The sequence below is a fragment of the Astyanax mexicanus genome, chromosome 13 (assembly GCF_023375975.1).
Source record: "Astyanax mexicanus isolate ESR-SI-001 chromosome 13, AstMex3_surface, whole genome shotgun sequence".
Classification (NCBI taxonomy): domain Eukaryota; kingdom Metazoa; phylum Chordata; class Actinopteri; order Characiformes; family Acestrorhamphidae; genus Astyanax; species Astyanax mexicanus.
This window is the reverse complement of record NC_064420.1, coordinates 11,425,322-11,450,015: the sequence shown is the minus strand read 5'-3', so window position 1 is coordinate 11,450,015 and position 24,694 is coordinate 11,425,322. Positions and strand designations below refer to the sequence as shown.

At 41.9% G+C, this 24,694-nt stretch overlaps 1 protein-coding gene across 10 annotated transcripts in view; it reads right to left on the bottom strand.

The window, feature by feature from the left end:
* The window catches only part of LOC103030203 (adaptor related protein complex 1 subunit sigma 2), a 65,198-nt gene extending 55,229 nt beyond the window's left edge, over window positions 1-9,969 (bottom strand). For 4 of the 10 annotated variants that reach the window (XM_049486422.1, XM_049486421.1, XM_007237479.4 and 1 more), the window contains exons 1-2: window positions 9,837-9,968; window positions 6,856-7,034 (exon numbers count right to left, since the gene is read on the bottom strand). In XM_049486422.1, the coding sequence (XP_049342379.1) occupies window positions 6,856-7,034 (179 nt within the window). In that variant the 5' untranslated portion in view covers window positions 9,837-9,968. Of the gene's footprint in view, window positions 1-6,855; window positions 7,035-9,836 lie in introns of all 10 variants that reach the window. The other 6 variants (XM_007237482.4, XM_007237480.4, XM_007237483.4 and 3 more) reach the window with 3 other exon arrangements.
* Between the last annotated feature and the right edge of the window lie 14,725 nt (window positions 9,970-24,694).

The following is a 24,694-nucleotide window of genomic DNA, read 5'->3' as shown; positions in this document are numbered from 1 at the left end:
GCTCTACCTTAGATGTTGTAGCACCCCTTAAACACAAAATAGAGAGACAGAAAAAGCTCGCACCGTGGTACAATGATCAAACTCGTACCTTAAAGCAGTTAGTACGAAATTTAGAGCGTAAATATCGATCAACTAAACTGGAAGTGTTTCACTCTGCGTGGAAAGACAGTCTTGTTAAATATAGAAAAGAACTAAATAAAGCCCGCTCAGCATATCTGGCCTCACAGATCGAGATAAATAAAAATAATCCTAGAGTTCTCTTTAGTGTTATTTCCAAATTAACTAAAAACCAGGCAGGTACTGAACCTCAGATTCCAGCCATTCACACCAGCAACGATTTTATGGACTTCTTCAATAGTAAAATTGAAAACATTCGGGATAAAATTAAACAGATAAATATTACATCCTCTCTGTCATCTGGTCTGGCTGATTTAGAACAAAACCCTGTTACTGAAGTTAGGTTGGAAGTCTTTAACCCACTTCCACAGCTAGAACTAGAGAAAATTATCTCCTCTTCAAACAGCACAACCTGCACACTTGATGCTGTTCCCACAAAATTACTAAAACGGGTACTGCCAGATATAATTAAACCTCTGTTAATGATAGTAAACTCATCACTCACCCTAGGCCATGTACCCAAAGCCTTTAAAACAGCTGTAATAAAACCTCTGATCAAGAAACCAAATCTTGATCCTACTGTACTGTCTAACTATAGACCTATTTCAAACTTACCGTTTATTTCTAAGATTTTAGAAAAAGCTGTGGCCCAACAACTTTGCTCTTACCTGCAAAGAAACCAAATCTATGAGAAATTTCAATCTGGATTTAGGCCTTATCATAGCACTGAGACAGCTTTAGTTAAAATAACAAACGATCTACTTACAGCTGCCAACCAAGGCTGTGCTTCCCTACTCGTACTTCTCGATCTGAGCGCAGCCTTTGATACAATAGATCATACTATCCTCTTAGAAAGACTATAAAACATGGTTGGTGTAACTGGAACTGCCTTAGCATGGTTTAAATCATACTTAACCGATCGCTATCAGTTTGTGAGGATAAATGATATGTCTTCCAGTTATACCAAGGTAAGATATGGAATTCCACAAGGCTCTATATTAGGACCGTTATTATTTACATTATATATGCTCCCACTGGGCAAAGTTATTAGAAAACATGACGTAGATTTTCATTGTTATGCGGATGACACGCAGCTCTTCATATCAGCCAAACCTGATGACAGAGTGAGATTAAAGAAAATCGAGGATTGTGTAGAAGATGTAAAATCATGGATGTCGCACAACTTCCTCCTATTAAATAGTGAAAAAACAGAAGTTCTCCTATTAGGCCCCAAAGCTGCTAGAAATAAATTATCAGACTTAATGCTAAATCTGGCTGACTTCTCAGCCACCCCTGGTTCAGCAGCTAAAAACCTTGGAGTTATTATAGATTCAGATCTAGCATTCGATAAACACATATCTAATGTTACTATAACAGCTTTTCTACACCTCCGTAATATTGCCAAGCTAAGAAATGCCCTATCACTGCATGACGCAGAAAAATTAGTACATGCCTTCATTACCTCAAGGCTAGATTATTGTAATGCGCTACTGTCTGGATGTTCCTGCAGAAACTTAAATAAACTTCAGCTAGTTCAAAATGCTGCAGCCAGGGTCCTTACTAAAACTAGAAAATTTGACCAGATTAGTCCAGTACTATCAGCACTGCACTGGCTTCCAGTCAAATTCCGCATAGACTATAAAATTCTCCTGTTAATGTATAAAGCCCTACACGGGCTCGCTCCTGAGTATTTACGAGACCTCATCTCCTGTTATGAACCACCGCGATTACTTAAATCTCAGGGTGCTGGTTTCTTAGTAGTCCCTAAAATTCAGAGGAGCTCTGCAGGAGGAAGAGCTTTCTCTTATAAAGCGCCTCAACTCTGGAATAATCTCCCCGAATATGTTCGGGACTCAGACACAGTCTCAATCTTTAAGTCTAGACTGAAAACTTACTTGTTTAGTTTAGCTTTTGGTAATTAATGTTTTTTTCCTTTAGATAAGGCTGCAGATTCAGGGGTTCATGGACAGAGGGAATTGTGGTAAACTGAGGTTTGTGGACGGTGGAGTGGGTGGATGCCAGTGTTTCAGGGAGCCTCCATGTCTATGTTACCTTCTGGCTCTCTCCCTTTAGTTAGGCTGTTTTATTTAGATCTGCCGGAGTCATTAGCCACACTCTGATAATGTTTTAATATTCTCAGTTTTGCATAAATCCAGTCAAAACTAATTCCATCTCTCTGCTTTCCTCCGAGTTACTGACTGCCCACCTGTCTGACCCGATACCGATGTTGGACCCTCAGGCTCTCGCGTCTCCTGTCCGGCCAGACTGATGGAAGTTTCTGAAGTCAGCTCTTCTCCACCACCCACCACAGATCAGCTGCTCATCGTCCATCTTACTCTCCACTACTGATTACATCCAAGCCATTAGTGGCGCTATTACACTCCTGAATATATAAAACCTATATGGATGTATAAAAGACTTTTTAAATTTTAATTCAAAAAGCCGTTTGACCAGTGGTAGGATGGTCCCCCCTCAAATGTGAGTCTTGGTCCTCCCAAGGTTTCTTCCTCCTCCTGCAGCTCTGAGGGAGTTTTTCCTTGCCTCCGCGCTCACTGGGGGTTCTGTATTCTGTATTTTCTATGTGTAATGTTTTGCCTGATTCTTTGTCCTGTAATCATGTTTCTGTAAAGCTGCTTTGTGCCAACACCTGTTGTAAAAAGCGCTATACAAATAAATTTGATTTGATTTGATATTTAAATGCACTCAAAAATAATTCACATTCACTTATATCAGGCCTGAAAATCTATCTGAAATCTGATAAAGAGATGTGAATGTTTCACAGTTTTACACAGTTACTCTGGTTACTTTCAGTTTTCTTAGTGTGCACATGCATGTAAATGGAACTAATGGACTAAATGGAAAAATAATTGTTGTATTAACTGATTAAAAACAAATTCCTAAGTGCAATAATTCAGTAATTCACTTTATTCTGTAATGGGTTAAACTTGTGGTACTCAGTTTAAATAACCATATTATAAAATTAGGTATGGTGCCATCAAAAAAAGTAAACATTAAATAATACAAAATCAATAGTTTTGTATTTTGTATTCACAGTACAGCATGGCACTGATTTTTTCTCATAATATCATATATAATACACACAGTACATGACCTCTCCGACCTAGAAGATTAACCTTGGAAATGCAAACAAGCATCGTAGGATTCTTATTGTGTGTGTGATTGGTGTTTTCATTGTTCTCTGGCTGCTCGCTTAGATCAAGACATACTTATTCATCAAGTCAGAAGGAGTCGCAATTTTGTTTGTAGAGACATGCAAGTGTGTGTGTGTGAGTGTGTGTGTGCGACTGTGAGAGACTGATGTTTTGCTGGGCACGCAGCCTTGTTTTACATTCTCTCCCACTCTTGTTCCAAGGTGACCCCTTAGAATGTCTCTGAGCTTCTGATGCCTCTGGTACTGATTAAATTCCTCATGAAAAAAAGAACAGAAAAGAGAAGAAGGGGAAAAAAATCCTTGAAATATTCATCCAGGCCCTCTCTTGCCCCCCGGATAAAAATTACAGGGTACGCTCAGGAGAAACAAACAAAAGAGGGTAGCGAACGTGCTGCTGAATAGCTTAATCAACCGCGAGGCAGTGCATACTAACAGCATCATCAGTTATTTGTGAATTTAAATGCGCACCTCACCTAAATGTTACCTTTACAGAACCTTAAGGCTTGTGTGCAGGGAGCCCGCGCTCAATCTGCTGACAGCACACTAACAAAGGACGAATCTGTGCAAACATAAGACATGGAAAAATGTGATTTAACATGCAATACTTTCAGCAGTTCTGATATTCATTTTATTCCTCTGTCACGGATGAGATTAGGGCTGTATGATCAACTGTTTTTTTTATCGTGGTCATGATATGAGTTTTCACAATAAACACATAGACAAATTGTGAAAGCAGCTAATTCAAATTCTCTTTTCTCAAGCAGCAACAGAGGGAGTGCCTAACACATACTGTGCTCACATGACATAACAAGTGAGGTAGAGTGAGGTAAAGGTCTACAGTAAACACACACACTAGCTGACTTTTTATCCTGAAATAAATGAGTGCAATGCAATTTATCTTGACTCATATTTTCACACTATAAGGCATAATTAAAATGATTAATTAAAAAAATATTATTATTAATTTTATCCGAAATCGTCAGTGCGCCTTATAGTTCAGTGCGTCTTATCTATAAATTTTACCAGTCAGGTTGTAAGGAGCAGTAAAGCTACTCTGCTGAAGTGCAGCGTTTCCTGGAGCAGCTAGCTCTTTTGCCGCTCAGAGGTGAGTATATCAGACTGTAGTCTGTGCGGTTACTGTGTTAAAACAAGCTACATGGGACAAACTGCTAGCGGATAGCGCGCTGGGTTACTGGAATAAGGTTCCTCAGTGTAGTGCTGTAGGCTTACTGTAAATAAATGGAAATGCTTTACTCACCAAAATAAAGAGTTTTAAGGACAGGAATCTGTGTAGATTAACATCCAGTGCTCGACTTTGAAAGAAAATGTTTTTTTTTTTTTTAAGAATTACAGTTTTATTTACTTCACAGCTAGTGCTGGATGATATAACGGTTCTTTTAACATACTGTAAAAAACTCATAGATTCTGCATGTCTTACATATTGTTATAAAACTGGGCAGAACAACATTTACAATTGAGTAATTTGGTAAAAAAAACAGCACAAATGCTCTGTAGGCTTTGCAAGCACACGTCCAAACACTCTTTAAGGACTGTCTGACTGAAAATTATCTGAAAACTGGAGCTTTCCTATGTTCCTATATTAATGTGTCCTCTGTGATCTGGAATTGTCACATAATCTTCCAAAAGGCAGAGATAAGTTAAAGGCAGCTATTTTCACTTGCAAAACTGTGCTTTCCACGAAAAAAAAGAATACATAAGAGACCTAACCCTTGTTTGGTTCTGCGATACACTTTCAAGTCAATTTTTTTGATGTGTCCTAACCCAAATCACACAACAGTATGCTTATTTCATCTTCATCCTCTTATATATTCACTCTCCTCCTCTAACACACACACACACACAGCAGGTAGTCAGACGATCAGCTGACCTTTGCTTGCCTGTAACAGCTCACAGAGCTTGTTGTGTTATTGTTTGGCAGAGCACAAACAAGGCTATATTTGTGGGTATGTTTTTGTCCCCTTCCTGTTCTACCTGTCTGCCTGTCTGTCCATCTGTCTATCTGCATGTCTGTCCATTCGTAGGTCATTGTGGTCCTCCCTCCTGCTCCCTCAGCCAACCCCATCAGCTACCATGGCAACTGGCTGGCCTACATTAAATATTCTAATTTCTTCCCCCAGTACAGTCCAATCAGACCAACAATCCCTTTCATTCCTTCTCTAACCTGTAGCTCCTATCTGGAAGATAATATCTATTCATCACCACGCTGGCCACTGTGCTCCAAAGAACAGGCCTGGCTCAGACAGCTTCTAGGAAAGTCAGAAGAAAGCGAGTCACTTGCTGTAAGCAAATGAAATCAGTTATGCAACATGGTGTTCACATCCACACAATCAAGAGTAGACATATGAATTATACATCTGGGAAAAGCAAAGAGCCCCAGTTCCCATCGTTCAGAAAGCACAGCCACATTCAGAAGAGCTCAATCAGTAACTCTGCTGGGTTTGTTAGTAACTCTTTTGAGGTAGGGTCAGGTCGAACATATTGGAAGAAGGTTCCAAGAAGCAGCTCCAGATGGATCTCGGTGGCATCCCTTCAGCTGACAACATTAATGAAACATGCAGAGTAAAGTCCATTATGTAAATTTTGACCACCCTGGCGAGCAAAAGATGGCTTGATTTACAAAAAGCATGGTTCATATTTTCAACATAAAAATGAAAATACCTGAAGTAAAGCCTTGGGCATCTTCCATGATCTGTACCTATTTTTGACAAGTTTTACCGCCTTTTACTAGCAGTTTTTGTTGTTCTATTTGAGAGCTCTTGAAGGTCATTTATTTGCAGGTGTTGCAGCATAGTAGAACAATGCAGTTCCAAAAATCTTTGCCCTGCTAGAGCTGCCCTAGTCAACTGTAAGTGCTCTTAAGTAAGTGTAAAGTGGATGCTTGTTGAAGCAATAACAACCCAGCCACAAAGTGGCAGACAATGCAAACTGTGCTGAAGTGATGAAGTGTGTATAGTATGTACAAACCCAAAGACTAAAACAAACCCAAAAACGAAAACATTTAAAGATGTCTTGTTGAAAAATGCAGGGAGGTCCTTGGGAAAGATGAAGATGAAGGCAACATGTATTGCTCTAAGAATTGCATCGGTTTATTCCCCAAAAGATCTATAATACTGATCCATCCAAGCACAATACACATTTCCACTGTGTGATGGTCCCTCCCAGATGCTGGTGTTTAGCTTAGACTTGTCCCCTTGCTCTTTAAACAGTTAAATTCCTTCTGATTCCTTAAATTATTTTACATAGATTACACAGAGGGGAAATATGCAAATCTCTTCTTTTCTTTCTATTTCAAAATGATTTTTATACATTTGTTGACAACATTGCTCCTTAAAGACATAGTAATACTGCTTTTGTACCACATCCTGATTACAATCATCTGTTTGAAAGCACTTAATTATTTACTCAATTACAAGCCCTTAAGTGTAAAATCCCCTCTAATGATCTCTAAAAAAGATGTACTTCTGTTTGGGTCCATCCTGTTAAAGTGCTTTAGACAACCTGTTGAACTTTGCTATGACCCAGAAAGCCCCTAAACCCACACTGACCTTTTGTAAACAATCTTGAGGTCCCTCCACTCCAAAAAGCTGCACATTTTGGGCTTTCGCGCCAGGACAGTCTGTACCAGCTCTCGTGTGATTTTCTTCTTCTCCTTATCGGACAGAGGAACATACCACTTCTGCAGGCGCAGCTTCCCTTGCCTGCTGAAGAGCAGCATGAACTGCATCTAGAGGGATTAGAAAAGGAGCAGGTCAAGAGGTCAGGATATGGATGAAAATCAGCTAATTGAATTTCTGAGAAAAAGTAAATGATGGTTTAAGGTAAAGATGTCTAAAAAAGGAAGGCAAACTGAGAGGAGTGAGAGAGTAAATGGGCAGAGGAGGGGTAAAATAGTGTGGGGGTGTGGAGTAAAAGGATTATCTTTAGACAGCAAACACTGAGCCAAATCTAGAGCCTAAAAAAAATCGTAATTTGCCCATGATAAACCCATTTATCAAACCCTAGATCAGCCGTTGAGATCCGGGTTATGAAACATTGTCTGTACTAATATTGACCTAAGTGTGAAGTAGAGCAGCTTGAGTCTCTCTAGATACCAAAAGTAAACATAAATAAACACACATTAACACAGGGGCTGTTGGATCTCCTGTTAAGGGTTACTCAGTCTCTTCTTAGGGTGTTTTATAGCTAAATAATAACTCACACGGTATGTTTACATGGACTTCAGTCATTCTGCTCAGGGCTCCACACAGTGAGCTCTCTAACAACTAATCTCAATTAGACATTACAGCACAAAGTAGGTCTGTTTTGATTTTAAGCAACAAATGAATGGCTCAGTGTAATTCACTGGAATCACAGTATTGTTCTTCTGAAGGCCTCAGCATATTTCAGGCAAAGTAAAAGTTTGCAAGCATTGTACCAACCAAACACGCCTTCGCTAGCTTTCAATCTTACTTTTTTAATGCTGCACAACTGCTCTTTTCTAACAACCAATCACAGGTGTTGTCGTAGAATGTGCAACAATGCGAGAATAAGCCCATATACAATGTATGGAATTATTCACTCCTTTCCGCCATGTTGATTATATAAATTTGTCATAAAAAACCTTAAAATTTCTGTGTTGACTAATTTTAATTTTAACTACAATGCACAACACAAATTGCTGAGCACAGAGATGCAGTGGAGGAGGGTTAACATGTACACTGCTATGTCACGACATTAATTTTCAAAGAGAAGCGTCTTCTCCGTCAGATGCAGTCGCGCGGTGCATCATGGGTTCCAATGCGCCGAGTCTGGGGGATGCGATTCGATGAAAAGTTAAGCCGAACTTTATGTAAATTAATCTGTCCAATGCACAGGTGTTTGCCTGATACCTGTCCTCAGTGCAGTGTATATAAACATTTTTGTTCTGCTTTCAAGCGTTCCAAGGAGGAATTTCCCATTCCCAAATTATTTAAAGATGTAATTGGACGATGCAGGGAACGCCCACATGCGACCAGTTGGAGGGGGGAAGTGCGATCATGTGCGTTGACAAGATGGAGCAGTGTAAATGCAGCATAAGAGTGGCACACTCATGCAGTCACCAAAAGTGATAGTCATTTCATATTTAAATGTTTTCCAGGCTTTCTAAAGAGCATTTAGGTCCTTTATTCAACTGTTCTGGAGTGAAAAAAAGGCTAGGAACAGGAGCCGTACCCATCAGAAGCAGAGATGGGCATGGCAGAAACTTTCGCTGACAAATCAAATTTTCTGAAAAAACGATTATTCAACTACCAAAATATTCACTACCATTATTTCAAACTTGATATGTGCTTTATATTGACAGCATGTGGTATAGTTTTATGCAGAGCCAAAACTCCTATTGGAAGCAAGTTTGTTAAATTACTATAAAATACAAAATTCAAAATTTCCAGGTCACAATGACACTGAAACAATAGCATACATTTTATACTTTATGAACTGCTCTAATTTTGAACAAATGAGACAGAGAACATACATGCATTGCCACGTTTCTCTACACTCTCCAGAACTGTTACATTTACTCAATATTCAATGTTTTGCTTCTGCTTTTTTAATGTGATCTCTGTCCTGTGACCACATTTTAGTAAAGCTACTTTGCGACAACATCAAAAAGTGCTATATAAATAAATTTGATTAGACATGTGCTTGGAGCAGCTTTTGGACCAACCATCTTTTGAGCAAAATATTTGACAACCCACATATTAGGCAGAAGCTTGTGGACACACATCAACTAAAGCGTAGCTATATAGCCACACCTCAGCAACCACCAAGCAACACTGATATCACTGTAACCAGTCTCTAGAAACATGTCATAGGTAGCTGAACTCTGAAATTAGAGATTCCACAAGCAAAACCAAATTTACAGAGGTGCTGAATGTGAGTTTTTATCCGATTTACATATTTTATTATTTAACCAGTTAGTACAAATGCTCTCCACTGCTCTCCAGTGCTGAATGCAAGTTTTTACCATTTTGGAGATTCTAGTAGAAAAACTACATTACAGCAGTGCAGTTGTAGCTTGAGTAAAGACACACAAATAAACATTACCATGTTGTGGGCTCTGGCATCTATAACTTATACTTTTCTAAAGGAAGTTTTTATTTCTAGATTATAACAAAGTCTGCTCAGGGCTTTACATGTGAGCTTAGCTACTAAACTAACCGCTAACAGTCCTGTAGAGATTTTATGGTAAACAGGGGAAACACTGTGGATTATCTGGTCCTGCTGTAGCCGGAATAGCTACTGTAGTATAACAGGAATAACAGTACTCGGATATAACACGACTAATAACACGATAAAATAACCAGTTCAGTATCCAAACCCAAACCCCAGCGTTAGCTGACTAAGCTAACGTTAACGGACACTAACGGTCAGAGAGGACCGTTAAGCTACTTTTGACAGGCGACGGCAGTTTGAAATTCTCGCCCGTCCTCCGTGTTATTATAATTATTATTAATATATTCGTGTGGAAGCGGATAAATACAGCGGACCTGGCGCGGCTTTAACCCACCGTTACTGCGGTCGGTCAGATCCCCGATACAGCGCTGAGCCTGCCCCGCTCCTCCGGCACGCGCGATCCGCCGAGTTCAGTATTGATCCTGCGGGGCTCGCGCTCTCCTTCTGTTTTCTGCCTGACAGATACACAAAACCGTCAGCTGACCCCTCGCCCGCCATTGGCGCTAGGATTCCGTTCGAGCGATCTGATTGGTTGAAAAAAAAACGTTATTCCCGCCCATGCCGCAAACCGGTATCTGGACTGGTCGCTCCATGCGCCTGTCAGGGCCCGTGCCCCTCCCCTGCTGTAAGCGCTGTGCTGATGGCTCCGGGTCTGTATCAGAAACTGAGGGGAGAGCTATTTATCATCAGTTATGAGAGGAGAAAACAGAGAAAGGTCACTAAAAGCATTAGTCTAATCTCCAGCGCATTAACACCGCGCTGCGCTGCCTATTAGCAATAAATGGATTGTGTGGTAATAGTCATTAAACACTGTTTACACTCTCTCTCTCTCTCTCTCTCTCTCTCTCTCTCTCTCTCAATTCAGTTTAGTTTGCTTTATTGTCAGAGCACAGTGCACGAAACAAAAACAACAACAACAATAATAAAAATCCACTAATAATAACTAATAATAACAATAATTAAAAAAATGTTTTAGTTTTTTTCTGATATTAATTTCCATATATATATATATATATATATATATATATATATATATATATATATATATATATATATATATATATATATATATAATTTATGAAACTAATCAACAAATACTTCTTAAAAACAGGCCAAATAATATTATTTTATTTATAATATAAATAATGTTATAATAAACAGAAATCACAAAATTACAAATCACAAAAATGTCACACCAGCTTCACTCTATTTCCATCTAGCGGTGGGTTAATGGTACTGCATTGCACTATGCAATGATTCTAAGTGAAAACAGCTGACATTACAAAGCACTTCACACTCTGTCACAAAAGGGCAAGAGCCTAAGATCATTCTAACTTTTCACAAAAAGAAGCACATTTATGCATCCATTCACTCTGCAGCAGTTTTGCCCCACCCATTCATGCTGAAGTTAACTGTGCTTTTAATTGCATGTTGGGCGGTAAGTTTCTTGTTTATCTGATCTGTTGCATTCATGTGGTTTGTGTGAAAAAAAAAAACAAGGAGACTAATAAGCTTATTAGATATACTTATGTAATTAATTTATTTATTTTATGAAAAATAACATATTTGTACTGGTGGGACCGAACTGGAGGCACTGAGGAAGGTGGAGGGTAAAAAAACGTATGTCAGCATCTGCAAGCAGGGAAGAACAAGTATGAAGGAGGTCTTATAAGGACAGGTGAAAGCTGGTGATTGGCTGAGAAAAAGTGGCGTGATTTCGAGTTCCCTGCTCGAATCTCCGCGGAGCTTTCAGTTCTAGCAGGAAGACTCTAGAGACAAAAGTGCAGCAAGAAAGATTTAATCCCACTAAACACATATAACAATTAGTAATAGCGGATATTAAGTCTTTGTTGAAAGCCCCATCAAAATCCCAGGTCCGCAGCAAGAGGTGTTTAATATTTAAGTGTTATTTGCTTGGTACGTGTGTACCATATTTAGTTGCGCTCATGTTACAATTGCAAACATTTATTCGGTTTGTTGTCAACAAAGTACTTGGAAAAGCTGGGTGAGCTTATTTATAAGCGTACAATAGGCATTAAGTTGATGTGATTAGCATGTGAAAACAATGTGGACTACCAATACATTAAGCCTTTGAGGGGCACAACTTCTAGACGCCGTCGCAGCAAAAGGCGGACTTCAAGTCCAAAGGAGTATAAGAGCGGGCATGGCCTGCTGCGCAGAAAAACGTGGACTACGAGTCCAAGGGTATAAGAGTGGGCACGGCCCGCTATATATATATAATAGCATTCTGCGGATTGTAAGTACTGTTACATTCTGTGTCTAGAAATTATGCACAATAAATGCACAAACGGTCAAAACAAGTACGGGGAAGATAGAAATGTTTAAAACTAGATGTCAAATGTCTGTAAACCATTGCCCTCAAAAATAACCCCCAAAACCAACAGAGGGAGCGTCGTCGGTAAACAAACCCAAAGAATCAGAGGAGAGGACCGATCATCATAAAAAAAAGACACACCGTTCCAGTGGCCGAGGAGACAGCACCAGAAGTGCAGATCAGATCTGCAGCCCTCATCCAGGGCCATGACATCACGGAGGTCAGAGAAGGAGTGTGCGCAATACAGCAGACGGGAAATAAAGGAACGGCCTTGGGCCACGATGTGCATAGTGAAATTTAGGTGACCAAGGAGGGAAAGAAGATTGTGCTTAGAGAAGACAGCCAACGAAATAAAATAGTCTAACAGCAAACGGATCCTAGACAATTTGTCCTCAATAAGGGACGCCTGCATGCAGACCGAATCCAAAACTATGCCCAAAAATTCCAAAAGCATGGACGGGCTGACACACTTCGCAGCAGAGAGGGGCACGCCTAAATCATTAAAAACGCAAGTCATCACATCCAAAGCTGAGCAGCGGGAGGACGGGAAATCTACAAGCAGGAAATCATCTAGCAAACGCAGAACGAAAGGTTAAGCACAGACATTTAACAGGATCCAAACACAAAGCCTCAGACAGGGCATCAAATATCTGCGGACTGTCCCGGCAACCGAAAGTGAGACTGACAGCAAAATAGAATTTGGAAGCCCACTTCATGCCAAAAAGGGGCCAGTCGGTTGGATGAATCGCTATCATTTTAAATGTGTCCGTGACATCAGCCTTGGACAGCACCGCAGCACGGCCAGCGATCTTAATCAACCGGACAGCATCGTCTACTGAATTACAGAAAGAAGGTTTCACGAGACAACGGAGGAAGACAGAGAGGAGATAACACCAACCCGAAACCCCTGCGAGAGCCCAATGAGCAAATAATCTACAAAAACAGAATCAGGGTGACTAGAAAGTAGAGAGGCTAGAGCAGGCACGAGGGCACACCGAGGCTTTGCAGAAGCTACAAGCATGTAGAAATTACAGTTAGGATACGTACACACAGTGTTACAAAACACACTACCATTAAATGCTATAAGAAGAAGACCGCGAGTGTCCGGGGACAGCTCATGGGCTCAGCAGCACTAACAGGTCCCGCAAAAGCACCAGGGCCAACCGAAGCCTTAGGGCAAAACGAGGCCGCATAACCGTGGGAACCGCACACGGTTCAAGCCAGCTTACACAAACCAATCCAGACTGGGGAGTATTATAGAGGGAAATGAAGGAAGCAGCCTTGGCCGAAAATAAATTATGGGTCATGTGGGTTGGGCCAGAGGCAGCAGGAGCAGCAGCAACAGGCGGGAACGCAGCAGTTGAGGCAGGAGCAAGGAGGGGGCATGGCACCAAGGAGATGCCAGGTCCAGGGGCTTTGCCGACTGGGTGTCCACAGCAACCAGGACATCATCAGCTAGATAGATAGATAGATACCAGTTGATGTGCATAAAGTGAGGATAACTGATGTCAGTCTTACAGAAAGTGCAAATACACAGTTATATAATAATTAAATTTAGCAGTGCAAAAGATATGTAAACAGTAGATGAGTGTAGGAAGTGTAGGAACTACTAGTGCAAAATAGGGTAAAACTATAAAAATAGTGTTATAGGCATCAGCAAGACTGAGAGTGTGTCCATAGATGTGGGTGTGTTGTCGTTCGTAATCTGACGACTCTTGGCCTCCCTTAAAGGGAAGCCTTGGGCTAGCTTACAATAGACTCTTTAAAAGTTATCTAGTCATGCATCACTACAAAGGTTCTAAGTTCAAAAGAAAGAAGGTAAAAACAGACGAGTGCCTTGAGTTAAAAAAAGGAGAAGACGGAGTTCTTCAAAGTTCTAAGATGCTCTTTTATTGTCTTGAAAAATCAGCCAAGTTCAGCCAGAAGGATCCAATCTTCTGATGAGACAAAGAGTTACATGCTCTTTTATACAGTATTTGGGCAAACCAAAGGTGGGGGCTTTAGGCTCCACCTTTTACCGTTATATAACCATATATCGGTTGAACATAATTGTTCCCAAACATGATCACCTTTAGGGAGGTTTTTTCCGGTCAAGGTTATGGGCATTATGCCATTAGTCCCATAATTGGATTTAATTGTGACCAAATCAACATGGTATAGTTTTTTTAAAAATGTTGACCTTCACTTTGTGTGCTGTTCCCATGGGGTGGGAGTCTATGTGGCCATCTGGTCTGTCTAATGAATTTAGAGATACGCTGGCCTCTATTTAATGAGTTTAGAGATATGCTCCTCAGTCATCATATAGCATGTTCCGGGGAGCGAGCCAATTATGTCCTGTTATCTTATAACAGCTGTCTCTCAGATATATTAGGTACAGGCCTAAACCTGTTACGGGAGAGAGCAAACAGAGGATGAGCGAACTTAGTGAACTTGCTCATATGAGGCCAGTGTGCTTCAGTATATGAAATGTACACATATGCTTCTTCAATATCCTAAATTAGGCCCCACATTCCCCCCTTCCGTGGGATTTAGTCCCACGGAACAACAATGGGATAATTTGGTATTTTAGGCTGTCTTTCAGAGCATAAAGACTTTAGTAGAGTTTTAATTATTTTATTATAAGTGAGTTACGTGCTCGTAAATATTTTGAGTCCCAAGTCCATTTTTAAACCACATTGATTTTAAACCACATTGATTTGGTACATTCTTATGTATATGGGTGAGTAAACATGACAGAATAGTAAGAAATACATGGTTATATATTTAGCTACATGACACCAAAACAAATGAATAAAGGTGTTGTAATTACTACAAAAGGTATGAAAATGCACACTTTCAAATGGATTACATAATGGATAACATGATTGGATTACATATGATAGATATGTTGAATACATGGTTAAGTTCCATATTAATATATTGTCCACAAGGAGGGTCAAACAGGTCCGAATTACGCATCTCAAGTATTGAAATGCTTTTGTCAAAAGTGACATAAGTATCTGATTAAACAACCCCACATTCCCCTTGTCTCCTCGCTGGTAACTGGCGAATAATTGAGCATAGAAAGGCACGTCAAACATGGCACCTGGCAAAGCAACCCGACAAGGCCCCGCATACAGTCGCATACCTCAAGAACCGAGGGTTAAGGCATACCACCCCAGCACAAAGGCAAGGATGGCAAACCCCCCTAGAGCCAAGGCGCTATACCGATGGGGAAATACCAGTCTGTTTGGTCGCTGCCTGGAAAAGCTACCTTATAGGTCCCCTATGGGAATGTGTAGCGTTACCAAGACAATGCACAGTCAAGGGGCTCCGCCTCTTCAGAGGAATTTGGGAACACGAGCAGTAGGTAAGAAAGATCCAAAGAAGCATGTCCCCCCTTAGGCACAATACACATATGTAACTGTAAAACATTTCACCAGACAGTGAAAGGCACACTTGTAAAGGTATAAACACAAACAATTATTATGGAACCTTGGGACAGGTGAGAAACAAGGGTGTAGGATTAAATAGTCCATTTACATGGAGAAACATTCAAAGGCAAAGGGATAAAAACACAAAACCAAATGGTAGTTGAAGACGTCTTCTGCCTTTTGTGACTTTGCGCCACGTGGAAAGGCACGGTGTAGGTCAAGGGAGAGGTTACTAGCACTTCACCTTGACCCGGAGGGCGGAGTTGCATTATTTGTCCGGGGACATGCCCTGGCCCATTTGACAAATAACTTCAAGACCTGCTGATGAGTCAACAGACGCATGGAAAACAGCGTATTGTCCAGAGATAGATGAAACAGTTCGTTCAATCAACAATCTCAAACAAGGTACAACACAACATGCCACAAACATCAAAATCAAGATGACATATAAAAGCATCATAGCTAATCTCATTAAAAGAGCTTTCCATTGACCAGAGAATAACCAGTTAAACCAGGAGTCTTGTGCAGCTTGAGTGTTTCTAACATGTTCATCACGCAGGTTTCTAAGTTTGGACATTACTTTAGTAAAGTTACCATCAGAACCAGTATGTAAGGGAATATAGGAACAACATTCGTCACCAATCAGAACACAGACACCATCATCAGGTGCTCTCATTTGGTCAATAGCGAATCTATTTTGAAGGGTCATTTTAGACGTTGCATCCAATTGCTCACCAAGAGCCTCTAAAGCAGTAATGGTGTGGTTAAGAAATCTCTGTTGGTTGTACCAAATGTAATTAATCCAGTGGCCATTTCTATAGGCTTGCAGTCCAGCAAACAGTATACCTGTGGCTCCAATGCTACCATCACTCATAACCAAGTGTTCTTTGGGAATCTTTACAGGGATGCCTAGGTAATTGAGCTCAGGAACATTCTGTACATCTGAAATGTCAGAATAAAGATCACGTTTGTGTCTGGGTAAAGCATCATCAAAGGTCATAACTGAAACAGAACCGGTTAAAGTGACAGGTGCACAGCAGCCAGTCCACGAGTTAGTAAGGGACTGGAGCAGTTTAGTGTCTGAATGACATATCCAGAAAAGATCAGCTAGGGGGAGGGTACCGTTAGCTAAGTTAACCCTAAGATATCTATATCCCGTGAGTATATCAGTACCAGTGGGATTAAGTCTAATACGACACCTGTTGTCAAGTTCAGGAAGGTTGTGTCGTGCACTGGCCCTACAAAAACAAAATGGGTACTGAGCTCCAGTATCACGTATAACTGGAGGTGGTGGGACAATTGGACCATCAACATCAGTACATCTTGGATCAACAGCGGAGTGTTGGTTGGGAATGGTCAATGAAGACATCAAGCATTGCAGAGGAGAGGGAACAGTTGTGTTAGTGACAATATCTAAACCATCTATTGGGGTGATAGTTGGGACACTGTTACCATTGTGACAAGCAAAGCAGTCAGTTGAAGCAACTGATTGGGCTGTGTAGGTCAAATATTGATAGAACATATTCTGATCAGCATATTGGGAAATCACAACACCAGGGTCATTATCTGTATCAGGTAAGTCATTAGGGTCTAAGGAATCAAATGTAAACAATCTCTGTGCCTCCCAGGAATGGACCACAGCTCGTGGCGTCCTGTTCAGGCGGGCTTGTTCGTAGCAGATTAGAGGCTCGCAGAAGGCATTTAAAGTATATTGAGCCTGATGTGAGCAGTTAGAGCCAATTGGATAAGCCTTCAGGGAAAATTTACCTTTGGTGTCAATTAGGAATGCTACTGAGGTCATAGACCGATATTCAACTTGAAAGTAGGTGTATCTGCTGTGCATGGAGGGAGTAGTAGTCAGGAAGTATGACATTAATAAAGCTAAGCTGCAATGCAAAGGCTTAGATGGGCGTCTCCTAAGGCGCGCAGAATTGAAACAGTTAGCAGGTTGGTCACAGATATTGGCAGGTGATGCCAAACAGCGTTTTTTAATTGTTTTGTAGTCGGATTGGCGATATTGTGTCCATTCGAAGTAAATGTTCGCGTAAGCAAAGGATGGGGACAGGTTGGAAGCGGACATACAAACTGTTGGGTCGACATAGGGACAGTATCGTTCACACGTGCGATTGCCCAATTCAGACCAAGTCTGATGGACAATGGAACGTCTGTATTTGTTGGGGTCAAGTGAGCGTTTAAAGATAGTTCGAGTAGAATCGTCAACCTTTTGGATGGGAATTGTAGTTTGGTAAGTGTTACATAGCATAGCTATGAGTAGAGCACCTAATGCAGAAGTGATGAAGACTGCCATTATTACTGTCAACGCAAGTAAAAAGTGGTCTTTATGGGACCTCCAAAGGTGAAGACTCTTAGTCTGGATTTGTGTGAGTAGCATAGTTAGGACGCAATCCAATGACAACAGTACTCTAGTAGTGAGGACTTGCTTGTGGCGAATGAACGAAAGTATTGTCTGCGACTTAAAGACGTGCTATCACCTGGAGTGGCAAAATACCAGACAATGGCGGTAGTAAAGTTTGGTCTAATTATTTCAGCAACTAAAAGGTGTTCAGGGTTAATCAATAGGGTTGATTCCAGAAAAGGGATAAAATTAGTGTATGTTTCCAAACCAGTATCTACTATACCATTTGGTCCGGAATGGTTAGAGGATTGTGCTATGAATGTGTGTGCTATAGAGATGTCAGCTTTGATCAAATATAAAGGCAGGTCTTTGAAAAAGGAAAAGACAGGTAATGGATAGGGGAGAGTCGGAATATGAAAAGCTTGACAGGGGTTCATCAGGTGGAATTCAGTTAAAAGCATACACAAATCACACAATGAAAGTTGTACACAACAAAGATACGAAAGAAAACAAGAAAAAGGTCCAAGTACTTAATCAGTACTGTCCAGTAGTATTTGATTCAATGGAACAGTTAGCACAAAGTTCAAATTCCGTGGAAGGCGTATGTGCAGATTGTTCCGTGAAAAGAATAGTAAAAACAATGATGCAAGAGATGATGATGAAGATAAGGGTGGTACCTTTTAGTCCGCAAAGACCAGGATGCCTAAAAGGATGCCATGGAGGCATTTCTTCCTCGAATGATGTCAATTGCAGTGTGTCTGATGTTTAAGGTCGGCAGTGATGTAGCTTTTAATCGGATTCTGAGCCAGGGTCAGGAGGAGTTAGACGTGCACGTTGTCTAGTCAGGATCTGGTATCCACTTGGTCCTGCCCTAGGTGAGACAGGAGCAGGGTCACCTTGTGCTTGTTCAGCAGGTTGTTCATCAGTTTGCTGTGGTGGCTGCACATCAGATTGTTGTGGGGGTCGGTAAAATGGAGGGGCTCGTGAGCAATGGTTCAGATGGAACCAAACAGTCTTTCCCTCCACTTTTACAGCAGTGGGTGTGGCCAAAACTACCTTATAAGGGCCCTCCCGTCTGGGTTGATCCCACTGCCTTTTGTGTACTCTGACATATACATAATCTCCAGGGAGCAGTTCAGTCAGCGAGCTATCAATCTCAGCAGATCTGTTAACACTAGCTCCTTTCGCTTGGGCAAATAAGTCTCTGTGAATTTTGGTAAGGCATGTGACATAATCATGAAGTTCAGCTTGGAGCTGTTCAAGACTAGGGCCTTGATATGGTGCTCTAAGGTACGTAACTGGCATTGGTCTGCCTGTCACCATCTCATGTGGTGTTAGGTTGGTCACTCTATTTGTGGTCATTCTCATGCTCATCAAAGCTAGCGGTAAGGCATCTAGCCAATTAATTTTTCCTTCACTGTGCGCAATGATCTTGGCAATTTTTGCCTTTAAGACTCCATTCTGCCTTTCAACAATGCCTTGGCTCTGTGGTCTGTAGACACAGCCAAGCCTACGTTTAATGCCAAGTGATCTGGCTATGGCTGCGATAACTTTGTTGGCAAAATGCGAACCGTTATCTGAACTAATCGTATCTGGTACTCCGAATCTAGGAATCACCTCTCGAATCAGGAATCTAGCAGCTGCAGTGGCTGTTTCTTTTTGAGTTGCTTGAGCTTCAGTCCATCTACTGAATCTGTCGGTGACTACTATAATGTAGCGGAATGCTCTAACGGGTTTTCCCATATCTAGGTAATCCATTACCAAGTGTCTGAAGGGGCCATCAGGAACAGGGATGTGTCCCAATGGAGCAGTTAAAGATTTCCTGAAATTGTACTGTATACAGACAGCACAATGGTTAAGGAATTGGTCTACAGTGAGAACCAAATATGGGGTCCACCACTCAGCCTTAATTTGTTTAATGATTTCTTTCCGGTGGACATGAGATATGCCATGTGCATCAGCAATCAGGATATTTAATAAGGATATGGGAGCTACTGGCAGGCCATTTGGGCCGTACCAGACACCATTTTCTGGTTTAGCTCTTCTTTTAATCCAAACATTTCTCTCATAGATGCTTGCATTCTCTTGGCACTCACTTAAGCTAGTTAAGTCTGGTGTAAGCTCAGTTAGTTGTTCCTCAGCCAATTGGAGTCTGTCTGGGGATTGGGCAGGGCACTGCAATGTTACGGTAGCAGCATCCTTAGCCTCCTGGTCAGCCATATTGTTGCCCTGGGTAATCAGAGAATCGTCATGTCTATGAGCAGCACATTTAACAATGGCAAGTCTGTCAGGAAGCAAGATAGCTTCTAAGAGGTCTGAAATGGCCTGTCCGTGTGCAATTTCGGTACCGTCAGCTCGTACGAACCCGCGCTGGGCCCAGATAGATCCGTACACTTGCGCCACCCCGTGGGCGTACGCCGAATCAGTCATCACAGTCGCTTGTTTACCTTTAGCTAATTGACAAGCAGTTGTCAAAGCTTTGAGCTCTGCCAATTGGGCTGAGCATGGTTGTGGTACACTAGCTTTAAAAAGAGTCACAAATTGATTAGTGGTCTGATCGTAATTTACTACGGCAAAACCAGCTAGGTTGCCATCTGGTCCCCTAAAGCAGGAACCATCAACAAAAAGAATCAAGTCATTGTACGTCAAGGGCTCACTTGCTAAGTCACGCCTAGGCTTCAAGAAGTCTGAAGTGTGTTGTTCGCAGTCATGTGGAGTTCCCTCCGTTGGGAGTGGTATCTTGTCAGCTGGATTAATTTTGTTGCATCGTTTAATGGTTAGTTCAGGTGCAGACAGGATAACGTCGTAGCCTGTGCGTCTGGCATTTGTCAGCACGAAGGAGTTAGATGTTAACAAAGTATGTAGGCAATGGTTGGTATACATGGTAACTGGGTATCCCATGGTAATTGTAGTAGCCTTTTCAAAGGCATATGCTGCTGCTGCCAAACCTTGATAGCAAGGTGGCATGCCTTGTTCAATTTTGTCAAGCTGTGTACTAAAGTAGGCTATGGTGTTCGCTTGAGTGTAGCCCTGTATGGGGTTTGACAGTTGTCTTAAGACAGCATTAACGAACCCCTTCTTTACAGACACAAAGAGTTCAAAAGGTTTTGAGTAGTCTGGGTTGGCCAATGCAGGAGCACTGCACAGATCACGCTTGATCTGCATAAAAACTTGTTCAGCTTCCTCATCCCAAACCAAGATTCCTTTAAGGTTTCTCTGTCCGGCTGCTTTCACCAATCTCCTGAGGGGGGCGGCTTTAAGTGCAAAGTCACAAATCCATTGGCGACTGTACCCAGCCATTCCTAGAAATGTGAGCATTTGGCCTACAGTAATTGGTTTAGGAGCAGATTGGATGGTTTTAATGTGTGCTGGCATAATTGTGCGCTTGTTTCCTTTTAAGCGTCTGCCAAGGTAGTCTACTTCCTCAGCACAAAATTGCAATTTGGCCTTGCTAACCTTATGGCCTTTCTCTGCCAATTTGGTTAAGACTGTTATTGTATCTTGCTCACATTCCTGTTTAGTTTTGGAAGCAATTAGCAGATCGTCAAAATACATAATCAATGTACTGTTGATTTCAATGTCGCCTAGGTCTTGTGCTACTGTTTTGTTAAATATGCTGGGGCTTTCACTGAAGCCTTGTGGCATGCGGGTGTAAGTGTATTGTTTGCCTCCATATGTAAATGCGAACAAAAATCTGGATTGCTCATCGAGTGGAATGCTGAAAAATGCAGAGCAGAGGTCAATAACACTATAAAACGTAGCATCAAAAGGGATATTTGAGAGTAGGGTGTGTGGGTCAGGCACTACAGGAGTTTCGCCTTCCACAACAGCATTTACAGCTCTCAAGTCATGTACTAAGCGCCATTTATCAGAGTTGGGTTTTTTCACAGGGTAAATTGGAGTATTGCATCGACTGGTTGTTTGTACTAGGACTCCTGCCTGTAACAAGCCCTCAATCGTTGGCTTAATACCCTCAAACGCAGCCTTACTCAGTGGGTATTGTCTTTGGTAAGGTAATCTGGCGTTTGGCTTAAGAGTCACTTGGACTGGCTCTACAGATCTAATAAAGCCTACATCAGTGTGGTGTTTGGTCCACAATTGCTCAGGTACCGCCTTTAACAGTTCTTCCTGTTCCTGGGTTAGTTTAGCTTGAACATATGGTGCTAATCTATCCACAGCAACCTTTTCAGCTATTGTTCTATTAACAGACTTGGTGGTTATTTTATAGTATGTTCGATCAGCCGATTCGAAGACACACTGATCATCTGTTTCAATCCATGTCATCTTTTTGCTAGCCAACACCATCGGACCTAAGTCCATTGGTTGATTGTATTTAGCAACCATAAGAGACACATGTGGTACAGAATTCTCAACCTTGTACCATTGTAACAAGTTGTCATCCAGAATAGCTTCTACAGCGACTCCTTGGGGACCTATGATCATATCTCCTGTTCTTAATGTGATTGATTTGCCCTGTAGGCACTGTTGCCAACATGCATCATATTCAGTCTGTGAGTTATCATGATCGTACAAAAGAGTACAGTGCAGATCATCTGACACCTTTTTCATGTCAGGTCTATGGCTCTCGATCCAAGGCTCCCACTTGTGGTAGAGCCTGTCAAGTAGGCTATCAACTAGCCTTAGCCAATAAACTGTTGGCAAGTCTTTAATTGGTCTTCCCTCTTTTGCTTTTATGTACATCTGGTATACTGGGGTTGGGAAGTCTATACACAATCCAGTGGGTGAACATCTGATATCTGCCCTCAATTTACATAGTATATCTCTACCTAGGAGATTAGCTGGGCATGCTTCTGAATATAATAGGGGAGCTACCACAGTTTGCTCATTTATGGTTAGGTGTACAGGTTCTGTAAATCTTAATGTTTGCGTTTTCCCTGAAAAGCCTTGTGCCCTTAGTTGATGAGAGGACAGGGGAAGATTTACTCCTTCTGGACCAATTACGGAGTGGGTGGCTCCTGTATCAATTAAGAACAATATGTTTTTCTCACCATTAATTTTAACCTGTACTTTTGGGTCACTACTAGACGAATTTGATACTGCCAATTGAATATTCTCCCCCTCAAGGCTTTCCGGGCATCTTCAGAACCATCCAGCATTTGGACAGTTTCTTGAGTAGTGGCCAGGTTGGTGACATGTGTAACAAACAGGAGAAGCTCCAGCTTGTCGATAGCCTTGGCCTTGCTGGTAGTTTTGACCTTGTTGGTATCCTTGACCCTGTTGGAATTTTTGGCCTGAAATGTCAAATGTGTCTAATTGATCCAGGGTCTGCGCATTAGGCATGCCGAATGGGTTGTTATTAGGTCTTGGCATCCCACGGCCTCTACCTCTTCCTCTTCCTCTGAGTCCTCCCCTGTTGCCCAATCCTGTGTTAACATAAACATTAACAGGTGGCACAGGTTGTTGGAGTTGGTTGAGATTGGGGTTGGTAGTCTGGACAGCGCTGGGCTGCATGCTTTGGTTTTGTAGCATTGCATTGATTGGCATCATTGGTGTTGTAGGTGCAGGAAACGTCTGAGTTGCAGGAACAACTTGTTGTGGCTGCATCACCTGTGGATTTTGCATTGGTTGTTGTACAGGTGCTTGTGTGGTCAGTACAGGCAAAATCTGATCAGTCGCATTTGGTGCTTTGGGTTTATCAGAGGCCACCACTGCCATGAGGTCAGCTAGTTTCTTATCTTTCTTCTTCAACTCTGTCAGCTGTGCTCTTTGTAGCTGCAAAGCTATTTTCTCCAACTCTTCTTTGTTCTGAGCCTTCTTTTTCTTGTATCGCTCCGCATGATGGACGATGTGATCTTTAAACATGTTCCAATCCATATTGTTTAGACCCACGACCTCATCAAGTGCATCTTGCACTTCCTTGGGCAAGCTCTTTCTCAGCATCATCTTAAACAGACACTGGTTGGAGGAGTTCCAAGCAGTACCCGTTTCTTCTAGCCATTTCTTTTGAAAATTGGTGATGTATTCAATGGCAGGGGTGTCAGGTTTCAGTTCAAGTGAATCCAGTTGACTTGGATCCATATCAGTTGGGAATTCTTCACGAATGGCATCCCAGATTTTGTTTCGGTAGGCGTTGAAAGGTATGTCTTCAAAGCATTGTTTTGTTGCCAGGTTTCTGTACTTGGCCAGTGAAAATATGTCCTCCATTTTGGTTTTTCCAACGGAGTGTGACAGGATAGCCTTTATGTCTCCAATGGCTATAGTATAGCCTGATGTCTTGTCTTCAAAAGCAGTGATCCACTTCTGCCCTCCTGTGGTTATGTTCGGTAGTTGCTCAACCAGGCCTTTCAAGTCCATAAAGGACCAGGGCACATATGAATTACCCAGGCCCTGGGCAATGATGGGGAAGAAATGGGATGACTTGGACGGTCTAAGCTGGTGGGACCTCAGTCTCTGCCTTATACGTTCAGAGCGTCTTGGCCCTTGGGTATGTGTTCGGTCAAGAGTCGCTGCCCAGCCAATTAGATCTTCATCCTCCTCAGAGTCCGTGCGAGGGAAATCTGAGTCAGCAAGCTCATCCTGCATTACTGGACTTTGCAGCTCAATAGATCGGCTTCTACGCAGGCCGTGTGCAACGTGTGAGGTGGTTGAGTTCTTTGGGACACCTTTATTAATTAGTTTTTTGAGTTCTTCTTCTATAGCCTTCTCTGTTTTGTTATACGTGTCCTCAAAGTTGTCTCGTCGCTGTCTGGCGCTTGCTTCAGGCTCTATTTCCAATACGCCAGTAACTCTCCGCTGTAGTGGAGCTGTTAGGAATCGCACTTGGGAACATTGTTCTTCAGTATCTGAAGGATGTTCTTCATTAGCTGGGGTGCGTGATCTTGGTTCTTTGGCTCTAACAGAGGGCTCGTGCATGCTGCTTTCATAGTTGCTCTTTGGTGTGGTCTCACCACTCATCTGTTCCTCGTGCATCGAGGGGCCACCTGCGGTGGGTGTGTCTTGAGCGGGGCTTGGTCTTGTCCAGGTTGGTGCTAGCGGTTTGGGTGTGTATTTACTGCAACCTTTTCCAGCTTCTTGTGTGGTCGCAGGTGTGGCAGTTGGTGGGTCACTTGTCTCATCTGATGTTCTCT